The 23,406-nt window shown below is 40.0% G+C and overlaps 1 protein-coding gene across 22 annotated transcripts in view; it reads right to left on the bottom strand.

The window, feature by feature from the left end:
* The window catches only part of LOC124119718 (dedicator of cytokinesis protein 9-like), a 190,253-nt gene that overhangs the window by 161,562 nt on the left and 5,285 nt on the right, over positions 1 to 23,406 (bottom strand). Inside the window, exon 1 of one of the 22 annotated variants that reach the window (XM_046482339.2) lies at positions 6,315 to 6,333. The exons of the other annotated variants lie outside the window; for them this stretch is intronic. Within the exon in view, the coding sequence (XP_046338295.2) occupies positions 6,315 to 6,317 (3 nt within the window). The 5' untranslated portion in view covers positions 6,318 to 6,333. Of the gene's footprint in view, positions 1 to 6,314; positions 6,334 to 23,406 lie in introns of those variants that run through there. 22 annotated transcript variants of the gene reach the window in all.

The raw sequence follows: 23,406 nt of genomic DNA on the forward strand, positions 1-23,406 counted from the left end.
ACTCTCACAAAAGACGATCCTATAGCAATGCATTGTATGGACAGATATAATTTGAAACTCCAAGAAAAGTTTACATCAACACAACTCAACCTGATTCCGCAAGACTAAATTCTTACAATATGGGACCCTGCAGCATGTATAGACAGACATGAATTGAAACTGCAAGAAAGGTTTACATCAACACACCCAAGGTCGACACAACCCAACAGCTTTGCACAAGACCCATCTCTCACAAAAGACAATCCTAGAGCAATGCATTGTATGGACAGATATAAGTTGAAACGGCAGGCAAACTTTACATCAACCCACCCAAGGGACACTTATTCCTGAAAATTGTGATCCAAAAGAGTTACATCACTCGTTTCATGGCATATACGCCAATGATAAAAGGTAGGTTGACATCTCCACATAATCCCAAGAGTTAGGAGTAATGCCTCTCTGCATTGAACAGTATTCCAGTGATATTTTTCGGCATGTCAGCTAAATGAAGGAGGAAAGCCAGAAGTGATGCAGGTCACAGACGTTTAAGACTTTGGAGGAACCCACTAGCACTGGTATCATGGTATGGTTAGTGTTAGGTGAGGTGAAATGGGGTTTAACGTTGCGTCCAAGATTATTGCATTTATATAGCGACGTGCATGCACGTGTATGTGTGTGTGTGGCTGCTTGTACTAGTCCGGACTGATGCCGATTTATAGTGCTAGCTCACTGAGATACCATGCCGCAGTTTAACATGAATACCCCACTCAGACACAGTATACTGACTCCGAGCTGACCAGTCCTTGTTTTAGCCCCTTAATGCCGAGCTCCAGACAGGGTAACAACAAGTACCATCTTTTAACGTCTTTTGGTATGACGCGGCTGGGATCGAACCCCGGACCTTCTGCTCTCCGGGCGGATGCTCTACCATTAGACCACGGAGGCGGTTGGTTAGTGTTAGAAATTGGCACTTGTTCCATAGTCCTTGCAAATCTGCCCAGAAGTTAAGGTATCATGAGGACAAGTAGAAATTTTTCATTTATAAGAGTTTAGCTTTATGTCATCATTATAAGGACTAGTGGGCTAAAAATAAGAGTTTCTACCGCTGATGGTGCTAACAAACCTAGAACCATAAACCAGTTGAACAGGGATTCAAACCAACGATCGTAGGTTTCTGGCATGTCCAAGGGATGCAACTCTGCACAGGGAACAGTGGTGACTTAATCTCCAGAATGTGCAGAACAAGCAGCAGTCAATATGCTGAAGATGTGGATCACCCTGGCTACCTCAGTGATTTACAGACTGCTACTTGTACAGCGTAATGATGTAATGACATGATTGTCGGCTGGCTGGTGGAATGTTGACTGCATACAACTGGAAACACACCACATCCTGTCAGTAATGTGGCCCCCGTCAGCATCACGACAGTGACCTTCTCACCATCTCCAGAAGGTCATCATATGGGGGCTGAAGGTCACCATTTATACTGAGAAGTTTTGATATCTTAATGAAAATGTTGTAACATGACTGCCACAAGCAGGGCTTTCTGTACAGGTCGTATGGATTATTGGTAATGTGGCCCCCATCAGCATCATGACAGTGACCTTCTCAACATCTCCAGAAGGTCATCATATGGTGGCTGAAGGTCATCATTTATACTGAGAAGTTTTGATATCTTAATGAAAATGTTGTAACCATGGTAACATGACTGCCACTGGCGGGGTTTCTGTACAGGTCGTATGGATGATAGGTATTGTGGCCCGTTTCTAACAGGTATATTCTAGAAGTAGAGCATGGCTCCATAATAGTCATACCATAATGGAAAAATAAGGCCAAAATAAAACCACTACCAACCCTCACATTTAATGTATTGTCCCCAAGTACCTACGCTCGCAGAAAATCACTGTGGGTGTTTTTCGGGGATGTCATCGAAAATCATTATATTAATGTATTGATAAACATTTAATGTTGATAAAATATCAACATGATCAATACAAATGTATGAATATCAATACAAAATTAATAATTCGCTTCCATAGAAACGTTTACATGTGTTAAGAACTTAAGATTACCACAGTTGAGGTGACAACGAGAAGGCAGAAAATTCAATTTTTAACATTTAATGGATCAGCCAAGTTCATATTTAGCATTAAGTTGCTTAATTGCAGGTCTACATATAACAGTTTTATCCATACACAAAAATTATTTAAAGAATTGTTATAAATCAACATATTGATATGTATAAAGATTACCTACTGATAAATGTCATCGAACCAAGTGAACATCAACATGCTGTATTTTACCATGAATGTTTTTATCAATGCAATAAATAACCAGTCAGTTCTATCTACTTCAACAACAATCATGGTACACAACACCACCCTTCCAGTGCCAAATATGGGAATTTAATGGCTATCGCTGGTGCGGTGCCCAGATCAAAGGAGGCTGCCAGACTTCAGATAGCCATCGAGGGACCTGAGACTTTAATGTCCGTCATCAACACTACCCTGCTTACAACCCCCCTCATGCAACATAATGGCCAACTGTTCGGAGGAGTGTCATGGTCAAAGAAACATGCCTTTTGTCAATAGAGATGGATGCTTCTCGAACTGATCCGAATTAAGCCCCTTCCGCAGACATGAAACATTTAATCAATCTCGATGCACGACCTTGCGTCATCCCATTCAGTCAAAAAGTGGGCAAATGAAACTGCTAGAATCCTTTTCACTTGTTGGAAAGTAATACACAATTGAACCACGTCTACTTGAAATATTGTTTAATATGATGGAAAGTCTTGTTCCAGCAAGAGTCAACCTCATCATTATGGTGTCCATCTGCTTGTCTTGTACTACAGACAACTCCCTCCTCATTATTCATGCAGTCCCCAGGACCTGGGCTTAATAGTGAGTGAGTGAGTTTGGTTTTACGCCGCTTTTAGCAATATTCCAGCAATATCACGGCGGGGAACACCAGAAATGGGCTTCACACATTGTACCCATGTCGGGAATCGAACCCGGGTCTTCGGCGTGACGAGCGAACGCTTTAACCACTAGGCTACCCGACCGCCCCTTTGGGCTTAATAGGGACTCATGACATAACCAATAGGGCTGAAACAATTCTGCAAGGTCACGATATGATACGCATCACAATACACATAATTACGACAAACCGCAGGGTTAGAAATTGGCACTAGTCCTGTAGTCCTTGCCAAACTGCCCAATAGTTAAGGTATCATAAGGACTAGCAGAAATTTGCCCTTTTTAAGGATTTTGCTATATGTTATCATTATAAGGACTAGTGCACGAAAACTGTTAGTTTCTACCGCTGAAACTGTGCGTAAAATTCATGATTAAATATTTCAGGGCAGGTTCAAAAGGAAAAGCTGTTATGAGACACCTGTTCGCAGAGGTTATTTTGAACTTGAAATGCTAATTACAACACAGTTTGCAATATTTGACTGACAAAAACGCTACGGGCTCATTAAACGTAATTTATTTAAGCAAGTGCATCATCTTGTATCGATATAGAAAAAAACGTATTGTATATCATATCATAGCATGAAAACTCACGATGCACCGGTGTAATGTTTCACCCCTAATAAATAAAGATAACATAAATATCTATTCTTTCCTCATTAATGATCAAATTATCTCCAAATACATTCCTGATTTATATTTATGTTATTATATCTCTGAATATGTGACCTGGGGACTGAGAAGGTCAGTTGTAAGTGTGTTTATTAAGACATAGCTAAATAATTACTCAGGTATCAAAAGGCAGTATCTAAAACTCACGATCCAGCCAGCTGGACTGGCCACTCAAGATATAGTCCCTGGTCGGGTCGTAATGTTCCTAGTTTGTTTGTTTGTTGTTTAACGCCTCACTCAGCAATATTCCAGCTATAAGATGGCGGTCTGTAAATAATCAAGTCTATACCAGACAATCCAGTGATTGACATCATGAGCATCAATCTATGACATACGATGACATGCATCAACCAAGTCAGCGAGTCAAATCAAGGTAAATATTTACAATTTCGCAAAACATGGAACATTGAGCATGTTGAGCCCCACTACCAACTATACATGTAACATTTTGAACAACAATGCCAGATCCCAGACAATCAGGCCATGACAGAAGCCCTCATGACTTTCAGTCAGGTCAGAAAAATTGTAACCCTTAACATTAATGTATCATACATGGAATGACTGGTGGTTTAATTAGGCAATAATTAGGTAATAAAACCAGCAGTAGTCTTGGATTTAATAGTACAAGCAGCCACACACACAAACACATTGCAACAGAGCACACTCATCTCGACCACAACGTCAAACCCTTCTTCACCTCAACATCATCACCCCACTACAAGTTGTATCTGTAATAGTGAGCGAGTAGGCTTTAAATTTTCTCAACATGAACTATACTCCAAATGTCATAGAGTGTTATTTACAATGCCCAGTTGTATTAGGCCTGGGTAATCATGTATTCCTGCTGCATGGGTGTGATAGCGATAGGACATTATCAGTGGAGCAAACTTAATGTTATGTGTGCCCGCCTTTGAGTTTACAACATAAATTCATAAATTGATAATTCAAAATTACTCTTAACATGCTCATGGCATGACAATGTTGAATAGCTTACCATGACACCAAACTTTACATATCAACGAAGTGAAATGGTGCAAATGTCGTGTTCAGTCAGCTCAGACATAGTACTGTTACGCAGTAATACACAAAAGTAATCCCCAAGATAAAAATGTATTTAGAGAATCAGAAATCAATCTTTTGTCCCTTACATATATTCACACAAAAAGGTATGTTTCCTAATCTGCAGCACGTTTTATTGATTGTTTGTCCATAGTTTAAAGCCACACTCCAATATTCCAGCTATATGACAGCAGCCTGTGAATAACGTAGGCCGGACCAGACAATCCAGTGATTTTACCTAATCATGTGAACGAAAGCATTTTACCATGTTTACGGAATGTACATACATATATAAAGAAAACAAAAAGGTTTGAGTGAGCAGTGTGAATGTACATACGTTTCTTTATCTCTTTTCTTTCTATCATTTGATTTATTAACTGTAAATAAGCATACATGTAAATCTATGGGAGAGGGCGTTCTAAGTTGTGATAACTTGTGCCCAATCCTTTTCATGAGAATAGTGAGTGAGTGAGTTTGATTTTACGCCGCTTCTAGCAATATTCCAGCAATATCACGGCGGGGGACACCAGAAATGGGCTTCACACATTGTACCCATGTCGGGGATCGGACCCGGGACTTCGGCGTGACGAGCGAACGCTTTAACCACCAGGCTACCCGACCGCCCCATTCATGAGAATAAAATATGTTTAAACTAAAGATCCAGTGATTGATATCAAGGTCCCATGCTGTCAGGGTGCGATGCCATGTGATCAACCAAGTCACTGCAATAGAGCACACGATCCACTAAGCGGCCTCTTACGACAAACATTAGTTGGTGGGGACCTATATTCTCACCCGGAATCCCCACAGGGCTACTCTATTACAACTGAAGAGTAGGTTTTGTTTGTTTGTTTATTGCTTCATGTCACACTCAGAAACATTCCAGCTCTTTGACGGCAGTCTGCATATGACAGGTCAACTAGTACTACTGGCAACACAACTAGTACTACTGACAGGTCAACTAGTACTACTGGCAACACAACTAGTACTACTGACAGGTCAACTAGTACTACTGGCAACACAACTAGTACTACTGAAAGGTCAACTAGTACTTCTGACAGGTCAACTTGTACTACTGGCAACACAACTAGTACTACTGACAGGTCAACTAGTACTACTGGCAACACAACTAGTACTACTGACAGGTCAACTAGTACTACTGGCAACACAACTAGTACTCCTAGCAGTACAACAAGCACTTCTGACACCAGTATATTTATATAAGTACAAACACAGGAAGTGGATATCTATCATACGTTCACTTGTCCCCTGAGGGAGGAGCACTGTCAATGTCCACCTGTACTGTCCTGCTACTTGTCCTAATTTTAATGCACCTGGCTCTACTTTACATTTAGAAACATGTCTTAAATCTTGGGTTTGTTTCTAAAATTGCAAAATCAAAAGGAAATCCAACATGTCATTTCAGCCTTTCTGTCAGTCTAGACTGCTGTGTCAAAGCAAGCAGTGAAAAGTCAGGCACGTTATTTCTATAACCAATTAACACACTAGCAAGCCATATTGCATTTCAGTCTTAAGCTGATCGTATCTAGTGAAAATAATGATTAAAATCTCTCCTACCACTACAGAACACAAATGTCCTTTAATGGAACCCTGACTTGCCCAACTTACCATTCTCCACAGCCGATAGGATCACAGTCGCTCGCCATTCACCAACTCACCAACATGGCTAGATGTCGCCCTGTTGCATTCATGACCTTTTCATTATGATAACATTAATTGCCTAATCATTGACAACATTGTTTCTACATCGCTCCTTGGCGGAAAACAGGGAAAATATGCACTTTCCTAACTGACGCCACGTCAGCGAGTGCTGTCAACAGTTAGCCACAGTTACAAGAATTCTGTTCTTTGTGGCATGAAAATGGATATGTCTGTGGTTTTGACCACGTTTTACTATTCCAAAGATTTCAGAAATGAAACATATTCCAGCATGTCAACAATGTTTTTAAACAAAACCTAAGATAATGTTTGTGTGGTTGTTTGTCCCGGTCACACAGAAACTTGAACTGGTCTATGTGGTTTACACGAGTCTCATGATGTTTTGCATTGCTCTATTTGCCTTGCTCTATGAACTGAATCTTTGTTCTGATAATTCATGTTTACCAATTACTCTTTGAAGCTCTGAATATGTATTTGGAAAAATCTCTGGTTCAAGTGACAATGGACATGATTAGTGTACAATGTCGCAACACATCAGTTTATGTGCGTTTTCACACTCTTTTGGCAAGGCACAACAAAGAGTTATGCTTCATATTCGACCAACCCAAATTTCTTAACCAGTTGAACCATCTTAATCAGCATTGGCAATTACGCATGAAAGTCAAGTGCTACTACTGGCAGCACAACTTGTTTCACTGCCTGCACAACTAGTACGGCTGGCGGTATAACTAGTACTACTTGGAGCACGACTAGTACAACTGACAGCACAGCTGGTATAAATAATAAATACTGGCAGCCCAAGTAGTACTACTGGCAGCACAACTTGTATCACTGCCTGCACAACTAGTACGAGTGGTAGTATAACTAGTACTACTTGGAGCACAACTAGTAATACTGGCAGCTCAACTAGTACTACTGACAGTACAGCTGGTATTAATAATAAATACTGGCAGCCCAAGTAGTACTACTGGCAGCAAATTTGTATTACTGGCAGTACATCTGGTACTACTCCCAGAACAACTAGTACTACAGGCAGCACAGTTAATACTACTGGCAGTATAACTAGTACTACTTAGAGCACAACTAGTAAAACTGGCAGCTCAACTAGTACTACTGACAGCACAACTGGTAATACTAGCAGCCCAATTAATACTAGCAGCATAACCAGTGCTACTGGAAGCACAACTTGTATTACTGGCAGCACAACTAGTACTACTGACATGTCAACTAGTACTACTGGCAGTACTACTACTAATGATTACCCTGACCAATGCCGGTAACCATTGTGGGCCCCCAATCCTCATTTCAGTCAATGATCTCTACATGCATTGACTACTGTGGACCTAATCTGACTTTCTGAATCCATTGATTGACATCATGAGCATCAATCCACGCAATTGGGAAACAATAACATGCATTATGATGCATCAACCAAGACAGCGAGTCTGACCGCCCGATCCCCTTACTCGCCTCTTACGACAAGCATGTGTTGCTGAAGACCAATTCTAACCTTAATCTTCACGGGTCATATGAAACATGAGAAAAACGGCTCTTTTAGATGTAAGTACTAGGGCTGTTATGATTCTATTGCGAATTCAGTAAAGAGAACCGATCCCTTCATGAAGAATTGAATTTGGTATTCACTGTCAAAATATGTTGTTGTTTGTTTGTTTGTTTGTTTGTTTGTTGTTTAACGCCGCACTCAGCAATATTCCACCTATATGACCGCGGTCTGTAAAGAATCGAGTCTGGACCAGACAATCCAGTGATTGAACATCGACCCACGCAATTGGGATCGATGACATGTATCAACCAAGTCAGCGAGCCTGACCACCCGATCCCGTTAGTCGCCTATTACGACAAGCATAGTCGCCTTTTACGGCAAGTATGGGTTGCTGAAGACCTATTCTACCCCGGAATCTTCACGGGTCTCAAAATATGCTGACTATGTACGATTTCTAAAGAAATTCAATTGAACTTATGTTATTTAGCAAAGCGAGATATACCTATACAAAATGGAAAATATACAAGCCATGGAGTAGCATAACTTGTGTCAGTTTGCCAAGGCCCCTTACATACTGTCAAACATAACATGAGACATTTAGCAGCATCAGCGCGATGTGTTGCTTATTTGCTTTACAAAAAATTGGACCTCTAAGGTATCGTTGTTGCAAGGTATCACTGAATTTTTTGGTCGCCATGAAGGCACAGTCATCTGCATTTACATACCCTGTACCTAAAAATATCCATCAGAACTTATTATATGCATAGCTTTCTTCAAAGACAACACTCTTATATATTTAATTTGACCGTAATCTGGTCACTGGTCATTGTTGTGATAAATTAATAGTCAACCTGGTCAAACAATATCAAATAATTTATTTAATCAAATAGATTATTTCTCTGAAAATAATAAAAAATACATGAACTGCTGACTTGTTATTATATTCCTCAATAAATATTCGTCCTCGTTACTCTATATTCATGATACGTATCATATCATTTTCAACTGACCTTTACATAATATATGTTATAGATGAAGAGTGTTCTTGTTGTTCATTTAATATGTTCAGCAAAATGAGATGGATTTGTAGTTTTGACCTCTGCCAATTTCTTTGAGAAATGGATAGATATATTCCTGTCTATTAATAGCATCACAGCAATAGGAGTCAGCTGCACCATGTACACTGCCTATACATAACCTCACCCTTCCAGCACTAGTGCAATAACTGTCATATTTCCATGTCTGCTACTCACAACAGGAAGAGGTGTTATGAATGAAAAGGGCATAGTATTTTCAGTTAGGTGTACCATATTTCCTCCAAAAAGATGATTATGACATTGCTGATATTCGATTTGATACTTTTCAAAAATGTTTATTGTACAGTTATATAATGCACTTGTGATACTTTACTATGTATCTGCTCAAATGTGATTTATTTGTCCCTAGTGGATCCGAATGCATTCCATTTATCATTCTTGACTCCCTAGGGAGTATACAACCCTAACTGCCTATGTGCGCTGGAGGTTTTTTACATCATATCGGGTACCCATTCCCTGCTGGGTAAACAGAGGCACATTTTGACTAAGACACTTGCCCAGGGGGACACAAACACATTTTAACACATATGCATTTGGTGCACGTTCGTTCGTTCGTTCGTTCATGGAGTGAGTTGGGTTGAACCCGTATTAAACAGTATCCCACTCATATAATGTCAGCTTGATGAGGGAGCAAAGCCCGAGGTGATGCAGGTCTCAGATGTCTACCACTTTAGTGAACCCACGAGTATAGGTATGGTGCTGACAAACTTAGAAACTTCTAGAAACAGTATCAGGGCAAAGCTTCTGCTAGAACCATATTATTATCAGGAGAGCTGTGTGGACATGCTTTTATCCTAGCATATACAGTAAGACAGAGACTTATACAGGATTCCATAACAAGTGCCCTTGGCAGGCAATTTGATAATTCTGAGAAAAATCCTAATTTAAAAGTATTCATTAAATTTAGAGATATTTGGGGCTGAATAATGGCTTCAGGGCAGAGCAGGGTAAGTCCCTGTAACAGTTGTGATCAAACAGTATCACTGAGATGGGATGGTGCTTGTTTGCAGTAAGTACTGTAAAACGTTCTAAATCACACTGTACAGCTACTGGACGTTCTCTCAAACCATATGGTTATCAGGCTACGGATCTCATTTCTCTATCAGTGATCACCAAGCTCATCCCTGTTAGTGGAGCTAAACGTCTCATCTCATTGTCGGCCATTCCAACATTGTTGATGTTGGCACTCCTGTTGGCATCCCGGCACCTCCCATTGAGAGGGAAACCACCAGCTTCTGTATCACAGCAGCTGATAGTGAGACGGAATGATAATATTGTGTGAAGCACTCGCATGTACGAGTCCCAACTGTAGTGCTATCTAATGTCATTAAAGGGGTTTGTTGAATGTCAGAACGAAGGGGTAAATTGAATGTTAGAGATTGAGAAGGTGCTGAATGTCAGAGATTAAAGGGGTAGGTCAGAGATTGAGGGGGTGTTGAATGTCAGATTAAAGGGGTAGGTCAGAGATTGAGGGGGTGTTGAATGTCAGAGATTAAAGGGGTAGGTCAGATTGAGGGGGTGTTGAATGTCAGATTAAAGGGGTAGGTCAGAGATTGAGGGGGTGTTGAATGTCAGAGATTAAAGGGGTAGGTCAGATTGAGGGGGTGTTGAATGTCAGATTAAAGGGGTAGGTCAGAGATTGAGGGGGTGTTGAATGTCAGAGATTGAAGGGGTAGGTCAGAGATTGAGGGGGTGTTGAATGTCAGAGATTGAAGGGGTAGGTCAGAGATTGAGGGGGTGTTGAATGTCAGAGATTGAAGGGGTAGGTTAGAGATTGAGGGGGTGTTAAGTGTCAGAGATTGAAGGGGTAGGTCAGAGATTGAGGGGGTGTTGAATGTCAGAGATTGAAGGGGTCCATAACATACAAAATAATAGAACTAAACCATAAGGTGCCCCAGAGTCCCTTTAATAAAATGACATGAACTCTTAATGAGTTCTTAATTAACTAACATGTACCACCCTGGGCTCCATTTCATGCGCTGCTTAAACCCAATGAGGCTGACATTATTGAACTAACTTTCAGCATCCAAGGGTTTCTCCACTGATAAGCATAAACAAGGTGTTGATACCAAGCAGATTACCAAGACCACCATGCCAGACAGCTTGATGTAGAAGACCTGATGCAGTCTTAATGGTGGGGATGTCATCGTATATCGTGATGTCGATTGATGTATCGGTCAAGGATTTATCAACGCTTCCAAACTAAGTGCCCTCGGCAGGTAAATTGGGACCAAATTGTGTTATTGTTCAAAATTGGATTTCTTTAATGTTCTCATTTTTTATACTTTCTGAGGAATTGGGAAATCTACAATTCAAATTGGGAATTTGTACTGTCATACGCTGCAAACTTGGGGTCGAATATCAGTGTGTGAGTAGGTCTTAATACAACCCTGATCGGTACATTTTTAATATTGATGCTGTATTGACAGAAATTAATGAATATTTATGCCAAATACTAAATAACTCACAGCCACAGAATCAAGTTCATTTGTTAAGATTACCAACAAAGACAAGGAGAAATTAGAAATTTCAAATTGATTGGATCAGCCCAGTTCATATTTAGCATTTAATTGATTAATCTCATGTCTATATAGGTAAACAGAATAAAAATTGTTATTTTCAATCGATATATCGTGATACTTTTGTGTTGATTTATCAATGTCAACGTCGTTCCTACTAGCTTGGATAAGGGTTTGTTTAGCAAGTTCCAACTTATAAATATGTCCTGAAGGTGTTCTGTCATGTTACATAACGTCTTCAAGTGAGTGAGTGAGTATGTTTTACGCCGCTTTTAGCAATATTCAAGCAATATCACGGCGGGGGACACCAGAAATGGGCTTCACACATTGTACCCATGTCGGGAATCGAACCTGGGTCTTCGGCGTGACGAGCGAACGCTTTAACCACTAGGCTACCCGACCGCCCCACGTCTTCAAGCCTCTGGGTGGGGCTGGGACGAGTCCAAATTTACTACCCGGGTCCCCACCACGCTATTACCTGACCCTACCCGGACACCCGCTATGTGTCTCAAGACTTGGGTGTAAAATGTCCGATTGGGATTAGTTTGACCATAGCCCTGGTAAAATGAATTTAGATACACATAAAAAACGATCTGGTCATGCATACACTGAAGTTGACTGAAGTTTTATCTTTATTCAAACCTATAAAGGTCAGAAGGAATGGGTGCATAGTCAGAAAGAAATGCGAACATTTGTGACTTGAAGTGTAACTGTAGATTTTTACATATTTTTTGTCATTAAACAATATATCACGTGACTAACCACAGGTCCGGATAGTCAGTCCTGTGGGTACCCGGGTCCTACTCAGTACCCAACCGACCCGAGTACCCGAGTTACCTGTCCCTGCCCTACAAGATTGCCCATCTTCCCCATGTTAAGGTATCCTCCAGTAACATCAACAACCAGCAACTTCTTGTGTTTAATAGTTTTCCTGTATATTTTCACTATTCAGATGAGTGCTGAGCAAAATGAGTCATTCTCCCCTCTAAGAATTGTGAACAATTATTCCACCATGAGTTTGGAAATTACTCAATTCAGATTGGTCAATCAGAGGTTATCAAATCTCAATAAATCACCACTGATTGAAACAGACGATTTTACGGCCACATCACCATGCAAGCTAATATGTTGATAAGCTAGTACTTCTTCTTCAGTCAGATACAGGAGTCAAACAATTGTTTTGTGCATTTTGAACAGTGAGTGAGTGAGTGAGTGAGTGAGTGAGTGAGTGAGTGAGTGAGTGAGTGAGTGAGTGAGTGAGTGAGTGAGTGAGTGAGTGAGTGTTCCAGCAATATCACGGCAGGGGACACCAGAAATGGGCTTCACATATTGTACCCATGTCGGGAATGAAATTAGGGTCTTCAGCGTGACGAGCCAACGCTTCAACCAATGGGCTACCTGTCTGCCCCTTTTGTACAAAGGGTTAGTGAGTGGGGAGGGCTAAATGCTGCATTGAACAGTATTTCAGTTATGCCAGGGCAGGTCACCTTTATGTGGGAGGCAAGAGGGTCTTAAATGCTTACCTGACTTTGGTTAAACCAGAGACCATAAATAAATGACTGTATGGTTAAACCCACAAGTCAGAGTATAATGCTGTAAAACCTTGTGTCATAATGAGGGTGAAACAGGATTCAAACCCACGAACATCCGACTTCAGCCTACCTCAGGGACGCAACTCCAGGTAACCCCCCTTATAACTAAAGTGTATCATTGTCTATGTGAGATAACTGTGTTCTCACCACAATGTAGAGATGTCCTGCCGTCCACGCGATGACACAGATACACACACTGACGGTTTCACACAATATTTGACTTGTGGAGTTCAATATTTGATGAAAATGTCTTCTTCCCTGCACACCAAGCTCAAGTCAACCTCAGATAGGTGAAAACAGTTCATTACATTTACATTCACACCCTGACTACAATGGCCATCAAATACACGCCCGTAGTCTAGCAATAGTAATAACAGCACCAGGAGTTCACTGGAAGCAAAAGATGGTGTCCAAGGCATAAGAGTTAGGAATGGACATGAATAGTGTGCACAGCAGCGTTAGAAATTGGCACTACTCCTGTAGTCCTTACCTAACTACCCAATGGTAAAAGTATCCTAAGGACTAATAGAAATTGGCCCATTTTAAGGGTTTTGCTATATGTTATTATTATAAGGACTAGTGGACAAAAACTGTTAGTTTCTAACCCTGTACTAGTATTGTAGCCCTTGACAAACTGCCCAATAGTTAAGGTATCATAAGGACTAGTAGAAATTTGCCCTTTTTAAGGGTTTTGCTATATGTTAGCATTATAAGGACTAGTGGACGAAAATTGTTAGTTTCTACCACTGCACAGTATTTTTGTTTGTTGGTTGGTTAAAGCCACACTCAGCAATATTCTATGAAGATTAAGCCCCTTAGCATCTGAGTTTACTGTAGCAGTTGCATGTAGTTGCTGCTATTGTCAGCCGAGTGACCTGAAACTGCTACTTGTGAAACGCCCTAGCTAAGTGAAGCTTCCTGGTTCCTATATCAGGCGTTATTGTCACATACACAACACAATAGAGAAGTAGCTGTATTCACTGCTAACATACAATATATATCACATACTTATAAACCTCCAGTGACGTCATCCCATTGTCCTGTCATTGTCTTTCAATACCAAGGATTTTATACAAATAATCCCTCTGATTTTAGACCCAGAATACCGCTGATTTAACACACAAAATGCCCATGATTTGAAATTTAAGTGGCTCAAACCTGTAACATTGTTATCTGTAGGCTAAGTGAGTGAACAATTAGGCCACAGAAGCGCTGATAAATAACACAATGCTTTTGCAATCTCTTTTTCAAATGCATGTAGGTTAGCAAGAGATATATCTTATGTCCATTTCATCAAGTTCATGGAAAGTGTGTTTGAAACATAAAATTGTTAATAAATGTTGTTTCAGATTTTGTTTCCGTTATTTTTATGTAAGATAAAACACTTCATTTGGGTTTTTATGAGTTCATAACCCTCATCCTCAGGATAAAACCTGACACACAAACATAGTTTGCATTCTATGTGCAGAATATATACACTCAGCAATATTCCTGCGATATGATGTTGGTCTATAAATAATTGAGTCTGTACCAGACAATTCAGTGATTGATATTGTGAACAACGATCCACATCGGTACAATCAGCCAAGTCACCAAGCTTGACCAACCGATCCATTTGTTCGCCTCTAACGAGTAGCATATGTTGGGAAAGAATTTTAACCCCAAAGCCCTGTGAAGATCCGGGGTAAAATAGGTCTTCAGCAACCCATGCTTGCTGTAAAAGGGACTATGCTTGTCGTAAGAGGCGACTAATGGGATCGGGTGGTCAGGCTTGCTGACTTGTTGATGCATTAATCAATCCCAATTGCGTGGATCAATGCTCATGATATCAATCACTGGATTGTCGGGTCAAGACTCGATTATTTACAGACTGCCGTCATATACATGATATAGCTGGAATATTGCTGAGTGCGGCGATAAACAACAAACCAACCAATCTAACCCTTAATGTTTGATATTTTATTTAAACTTTAATTTGCATGAAAATCTAATAACTAATTTATTGTGGCCTTAGTTCAATATCCTATTCTAAGTTTGTTCAAAATGACCCTGCACAAGTTGTATATATACAATGTCAAGTATACAGACACAAACCAGGAAGTACAGTGATCTCATAGTCAACAAAGGGAAATATGACCTGTATACCCCGACATTGTGATTTGGATGCTAACTCACCTACTTTCAACAAAACCCTTCCAACAGGCATCGTCAGTGTCACACAAACTTAAAGGGGGCGGTTGGGTAGCCTAGTGGTTAAAGCGTTGGCTCATCACGCCGAAGACCCGGGTTCGATTCCCGACATGGGTACAATGTGTGAAGCCCATTCTGGTGTCCCCTGCCGTGATATTGCTGGAATATTGCTAAAAGCGGCGTAAAACCATACTCACTCACTCACTCAAACTTAAAGTGGGTCCCTAGGGGCCCTTCAGGTGTGTTCCTATAAAGTACATAAATCTAGGGAACCCATCAATCTTAAATTTTAGAAAAACACAATATTATGGACCCTTTGTCTTTCAACACTGTCATGTTACATCAAGTAACCAATATGCCACCCAAACATCTATTTCCATGCCTACTTTATGCTTTCTTTATTTTATTTCCCATCCTAATCGACCATAATTTTTCGCCAAAACAAATCATAAACCAAGAAAAATATGGCCTAATCTTACCAAAAGTTTGAGATGTATTTTTCTTGGCTATTATTTGTCTCAGCATTGTCTCCATTCTATTATGATAAATATTAGGACCAATTTTCTACCACCGCTTTATTTTAGAATTGACATTACCACCTCCATCACATCTAATCTATCCTTAACAGAGAACAGAATTTTTCTCGCTCATAAGAGTAATGTGATTGGGCGAGTAATTTATAAGCATTGTGCTGCGATGAAAATGATGGCTATACCTATCCATCAGAGAGGTTGATTAAAAGGAAGATATACGGAATCACTCACGAGTGAACTAGGGCTGGGACGAGTCCAAATTTACTAACTGGGTACCCATCCCCTTTTACTCGACCAGACCCGGTTACCCACTGTAGGTCTCAAGAGATATGTCCAAATGGCCGACTGGGAATAGTTTGACTGTAGCCCTGGCAAAATGTATTTAGATACACATCATGCATATACAGTTGACTGAAGTTTGATCTTTATTCATACATATAAAGTCAGAAGAAATGTGTGCATAGTCAAAAAGAAATGCAAACATTAGTCACTTATAGTGTAACCGTAGAGTTCTAGATATTTTCATTAAACTGTATATCACGTGACTAACCACGGGTCTGGGTAGTCCTGTGGGTACCCGTGTCCTACTCAGTACCCACCCGACCCGAGTTACCCATCCAAGCCCTAGAGTGAACGTCAACTGAAGTGAGTCAGGCTTGTTCCACTAAACAGAATCTAATCTATGACAGCAACGGTAGAAATTGGCACTAGTCCTGTAGTCCTTGCCAAATTGCCCAATAGTTAAAGTATCATAAGGACTAGTAGAAATTTGCCATTTTTAAGGGTTTTGCTATATGTTATCATTAAAAGGACTAGTGGACTAAAATTGTTTGTTTCTATCGCTGGACCAGCATTTAGAAGTTGGAATAACAAGAATACATGACACTTTTTATGGATAACAACTTCTTTTATTCTTTGTCACGACATTTCAGAGAAGTGTTATCCATAAAACATGTAAAAAGTGTATTCATGAACAGAATCTGAGATACACCAGAAATCACTCTCACACAGATCTTGTGGATCATCTCACATCCACAAAGTGGCATGCCAATTAATGGACATGATTGATGCCTTGTTGGCAGACCTCCTAGATTGATTAATTTCATGTACAGGGATTTCTACAGATCAATCTTGTTTCGACTGAAGACATGAACAAATAGATTCCTTACATTGTGTGTCATAATATTTATATCATTCTAGGTGATAAATAGGATTACACTATGACTGATGTTTTGTCAGTCATTGGTTGTGTGTGATAATTGAAATTTATTGACGTGATTCCTTACATGCTTTAAACGCAGGAGTGTTGGGAGATCCTCACCGAATCCGTCACTGTCACACAGGAAGAAAACAATGCTGTCAGCAAAGGTTGAACTTCACAGCTGGGCATATCATCGTATCTCGCGACATAGATGTATCGATAAGTTCTTATTGTCAATACTGTATTAATACAAATCAATGAATAGCAATACTAAATCAATAATTCCCTCCAGGTAATTTTTACCTATCTACATACACAATAACTAATGTTGTTATTAACTGATATACATGTATATGATGTATTGATATATCGCGATACTTTGAGTCAATTTATACATACATAATAACTAATTTTGTTATTGCAGGCGGGCAGGCAGCTATTTCGGACACTGCTACAATGTTGCAGATAACCTGCGTACTTGTGTAAAATACGCAAAATAAATCCCTATTACCCATTTAAATATGAGTTCTTGCGTAAAAATATGAATAAAAAATTCAAAATCCTAATAGCATAACACTCTGTGTAATTGCCCAATGTATCCTTTTATACTTGCATACATGCATTTCTTTACAGATCTCTATTTACTGATCGATTTGGTTTGGCAGTCAGCAATATTCCAGCTATCTGACGGCAGTCTGTAAATAATCAAGCCTGGACCAAACAATCCAGTGATTAATATCATGAGCATCGATCCACGTAATTGGGATCGATGACATGCATCAACCAAGTCAGCGAGGCTGACCACCCGATCCCGTTAGTCGCCTCTTACGACAAGCATAATTTACTGATCGAATGCAGGTATCACACATACCATGCATACATGAACAACACTGCAGTGAATAATGCATTGAAAGGCTCTACATCTCTTTTATTGTTAATTAGACATGCATATCACTGTTGTCAGTTAATGTGACATGTTACACACTTGTCATAACGTAACAGATACAAATTAGAAGTCATCTGAAACAGGATTTTAATTGAAAAGCATGCCTACTCACTAGCCAATAGACTGGACCCACGTAAGTAAAAATATATAGAAAACCAAAAGGAAACTATCAATTATTATGAACACCCATTGTGAATGATAACTTGTGAGTAAAAACTCAATGGCTCACACCATTATCTGGAACGTGTCACCGTTGCTGATAAAATCTGTGACGGTATACAACATGGAGATAACATTGTGTGAACATTGTAAACTTCAAATATTCACTTCCGTGTCCACAGATATGCCTCACAGTGACATCCTAGTACTGTATTTGCCATGATAAGCTCCCTGCTCCAAAAAGCCCCCTCTGACCAACTTCTGGACAAATCTGTAAAAGCGGCCCGTACGGAGACACACATTTACCTGACAATCCATATTTTCTTGTTACGTATAACAGATTTGTTTACTGTAAACACAAAAGCGTACAGACGGTATGTAACTGCCTTGTAACTATGTACAAAAATGTTTTAGCTTCATTGAGTTTGAACTAATTCTGTTCTCTACCACACGATCTCTTACAAAAAAATTAACTTGCGATTTGTTTCAATAAGCACCCCCCTTTGTCAATGTTCTAAGTACCTAGGATGCTTATTACAGCAAATACATTATATTACGATATGTAGGTGGGATTACAAGTAGTAGCTGGTAACAGTTAGATACGGGCTGTGCTTGATGGCCTGGGTGCCGTTGTACAAAGCGATCTTTAAGCGCTAAGGAGATACCTTAACATAGACTTACGACACTCGCAGCGCTAATGTTGTTTTGTACAACGGCACCCTGGTGCCCATTTCCTATCTAATTCTAGATGCTGTAAATAGTGATACTGTCCTCTGTGTGACTAGGATTATCATTACCTGTGTGTTAGACATGATAGAATAACGTCAAAAAAGCAACAAATGTAATGATGTTTAGAAAGATTTGGATCAAATTTGCTTGGACTGCAATCTGGTGGAACCTACTCTCCTTATTAGCTGTTTTACAAGAACCATGTTTCCAGTCATCAATCATGCAAATGCGATGAACACAACGTATAATATAAGCAGTGAGCATCGTGACATTACTGCAATGTCTCTCAGAGGGGAATACCTGATCATAATCAAGCTATCCTGGCTACAACTGAGGATATCTCAAGCTCCCATGTCATGCTTCAAATGATAACTAATTCTTTGATCATGTTAATGTTAACTCTCAGGCCAAAACATAGGATTTGAGGGTGAGCAAGAAATGACAAAAAGGAAATCACTTTGGAATTTTCATCTAATTGCTTCTTCAAAGGCCACTTTTCCAACATTTAATGGGTTTGATTTAGGAGCCTTTTTTCCAACACTTGTTGTGTTTTATTCAGAGTTAGGAGCTAGTTTTCCAACATTTGGTGGGTTTGTTTCGGAGTTAGGTGCTAGTTTTCCTACATTTGGTGGGTTTGTTTCGGAGTTAGGAGCTAGTTTTCCTACATTTGGTGGGTTTGTTTCGGAGTTAGGAGCTAGTTTTCCTACATTTGGTGGGTTTGTTTCGGAGTTAGGAGCTAGTTTTCCAACATTTGGTGGGTTTGTTTTGGAGTTAGGTGCTAGTTTTCCTACATTTGGTGGGTTTGTTTCGGAGTTAGGAGCTAGTTTTCCTACATTTGGTGGGTTTGTTTCGGAGTTAGGTGCTAGTTTTCCTACATTTGGTGGGTTTGTTTTGGAGTTAGGAGCTAGTTTTCCTACATTTGGTGGGTTTGTTTCGGAGTTAGGTGCTAGTTTTCCTACATTTGGTGGGTTTGTTTTGGAGTTAGGTGCTAGTTTTCCTACATTTGGTGGGTTTGTTTCGGAGTTAGGAGCTAGTTTTCCTACATTTGGTGGGTTTGTTTCGGAGTTAGGAGCTAGTTTTCCTACATTTGGTGGATTTGTTTCGGAGTTAGGAGCTAGTTTTCCTACATTTGGTGGATTTGTTTCGGAGTTAGGAGCTAGTTTTCCTACATTTGGTGGATTTGTTTCGGAGTTAGGAGCTAGTTTTCCTACATTTGGTGGATTTGTTTCGGAGTTTGGAGCCACTTTTCCAACATTTGGTGGGTTTGTTTTGGAGTTAGGAGCTAGTTTTCCTACATTTGGTGGATTTGTTTCGGAGTTAGGAGCTAGTTTTCCTACATTTGGTGGATTTGTTTCGGAGTTAGGAGCTAGTTTTCCTACATTTGGTGGATTTGTTTCGGAGTTTGGAGCCACTTTTCCAACATTTGGTGGGTTTGTTTCGGAGTTAGGAGCTAGTTTTCCAACATTTGGTGGGTCTTATTTAGAGTTAGGAGCCACTTTCCCAAAATTTGGAGGGTTTGATTCAGAGTAAGAGCCAGTTTTCCAACATTTGGTGAGTTTGATTCGGAGTTGGAACGAACATAAAACATAACAAAAGCAGTAAATAAGGCAGATCCTGGTTACATATTTTGGTGAGCATCCAGGAGTGAACAAATGTTGACTAATGTACAAGAAATGTCACTAGACAGAAATAGATATAGATAACAATACAAATGCTATACTTCTGGAGACTGCCAAGAGTACGGCCTCGTGCATGTGAAGTTCCCGACATTGAGGGTTTCAGATCAGGGTGCCGTTGTACAAAACAACCTTAGAGAGCTCTACAACTGTCGTAAGTCTATGTTAAGGTATGGGAGTTACGATCACCTTAGCGCTAAGATCGCTTTGTACAACGGCACCAGGTTCATTTTCTAGGACATTGAGTAATTGTCATCTTAAATGTCCCATTGATTTGTGTTTACCAACTGAAAATGTTTGAAGAATGATTTGGGATGATATATACAATCTCACTCTCATGTCCTTTGATATCCAATATATCAACACTCATCCATATAAGTACTGAAGTTTGAAATTTCTCTAATTACTAATTTCTATGTCTAAAGCTACTCTGACAATGTGTACCAGACCTAGGAACATAGTCTATGTATCTCTAAGTGGTCTGGTTATGGTGGTCTGGTCAAATATATTAACACTCATAATGAAAGGCTTAATAAGCTTTAATCTTCTCTAATTATTAATTTCTATGTCTAAAGCTACTCTGACAATGCGTACCAGAACCGGGGAACATACTCCCCCTCAACAGACATATCTCTAAGTCAGGTCTGGACCAAGTAGTCCTATGTCAACATCGCAACATCTCTCAGCACACTGTCTGTTTTCCTTCTCAAGAATAACTGTGACTTGGCTTGACAAATATGAGCCTCCTCTAGACTACCGGCAGTTCAAGTGTCAAGTAATATTTCCAAATGTTATGCAACGTAACTTGACACTCACGTATTGAAATGCCAGTCAGCCATTGAGTCAAGGAGTTGTGATGTAAAACTACAACCACACATCACAGGTCATCACGAGACACAATAACTCTTTCTGTTTTCTTGTACATTACAGTGAGTGAGTGAGTATGGTTTTACGCCGCTTTTAGCAATATTCCAGCAATATCACGGCGGAGGACACCAGAAATGGGCTTCACACATTGTACCCATGTTGGGAATCGAACCCGGGTCTTCAGCGTGATGAGCGAACGCTTTAACCACTAGGCTACCCGACTGCTCCACATCACTCTCAGAATGCCAGGGTTGATTATTAATGCTGAGACATGCTGCATGGCACTAATGCTATAAAAGGACCTTTTCTGGAATAACAGTGTGAGTGAATGATTTTAACCCTGCTTAGAAAGGTATTGCAGTTATATCACAGCGTGTCAGTTTACTGTTGGAGGAAAGTCCACAGTGTTTCAGGTCTTAGATACGAGCACAGGTTGGTCCTCAGGCAACCTAGAAACTTAATCCAGGCAAACTGATCATAGGTTCTAGCCTGTCCAAAGGACACAATTCTGCAGTCGGCAGTATTACAACCCCAGAGTCTGGACCAGGCAAACCATTGACTGAATACTTGAACACCGATCCATCAAGGTACAATGACATGCAATTAAATAAGTCACAGAGCATGAACACAAGCTATGAAAAGCACGGGAGGTCACCAAGGCAAGTTTTCATGTGTTGTATCGTGCATCATATTGTTCATCATATTGTGTATCATACTGTGTATAGTAAACTGTATAATATCATGTATAGAGTCGCGTATCATATCGTGTATCGTATTCTATCATGTATCATTGTGTATCATATTGTGTTTTGTATCATGTACCATATCGTGTATCAAAGTGTATACCATCTTGTTCAACATATTGTGTATCATATAGTGCATCATATCGTGTATCAAGTATCGTAAATCATATCATGTATCATAACGTGTATCGCATCGTGTATCATATCATGTATCGCATCGTGTATCATATCAAGTATCGCATTGTGTATCGTATCATGTATCGCATCGTGTATCATATTGTGTATCACATCGTGTTTCATATCATGTATCGCATTGAGTATCGTATCATGTATCGCATCGTGTATCTTATTTCGCTACATTCTCAAAATCATGATCGCAACAAAGTGTATTGTTCCAGCATAGGTATAGGTCCATGGGGCCTATCATACGATTCAATTGCCAATATACCAAGTAAAGCCAAGTAACAAAGCCTAACCACCCGATCCCAAGTTTAGTCAGCTCTTAAACTAAGCGGGAGGTACGGACTTGGAATCCTTACAACATTTACACAAGAAGCAAAAGGAACTGTCAAGGATCAAATCTGACATCTTTTCCACTCAATTTGTCCACAAACCAATCTAAAATCTAAAATGGTACATCCTAAAGGCTAGGTAATGTTCATCCTGTTTCTGACTAGCAGTGCTGCTAATGAAGCTTTCGTATTCATTTCAGAATTTGTTGTGGCCTGAAGCTGGATGTGCAGGCTAATCCCCGCCTGGTGGTATCCACGACGACACCAGCTACAGCAGCTCCACACAGTCAGCTCATTCACCAGGAAACACTGGTGTGAGCTGCAGGGCACATTTCTGTTTCTACAACTCGTAACACTTCACAACTTACTGTGACAGGGATCAACGTAATATCATGGCTTTGCTGTGTTCCAAATCAAGCACGAAAGCACAGGGAGGGACCTCTCAGAGCCCTAGTGTTGAAGGGAAAGTTTTTGGGGTGTCCTTAGACTTTAATACTGCAGAAGCAAAACTCAAGGACCCCAGGACCCCTAATTTTGAACATAGCTTCAGATCATCCTTGAAATATGCAATAATATGAATATAAAAATTCTGAATTAATCGGTTCATTTTATAGGACTGACTGATTGTCATCAAACCTTGGAACTTGGCCCTATCAAAATACATGTAGTGAATTTATTATACCAAAATTCAGTGTTTGGAATTAAGAATGGACCTGGGCTCCTTGACATTTGCTGCTATAGTCATGATAGTCATGATAGTATTTAAATCTGAT

This window comes from Haliotis rufescens, unplaced genomic scaffold (genome assembly GCF_023055435.1).
Source record: "Haliotis rufescens isolate VD_foot unplaced genomic scaffold, xgHalRufe1.0.p SCAF_9, whole genome shotgun sequence".
In the NCBI taxonomy this organism is placed as follows: Eukaryota; Metazoa; Mollusca; class Gastropoda; order Lepetellida; family Haliotidae; genus Haliotis; species Haliotis rufescens.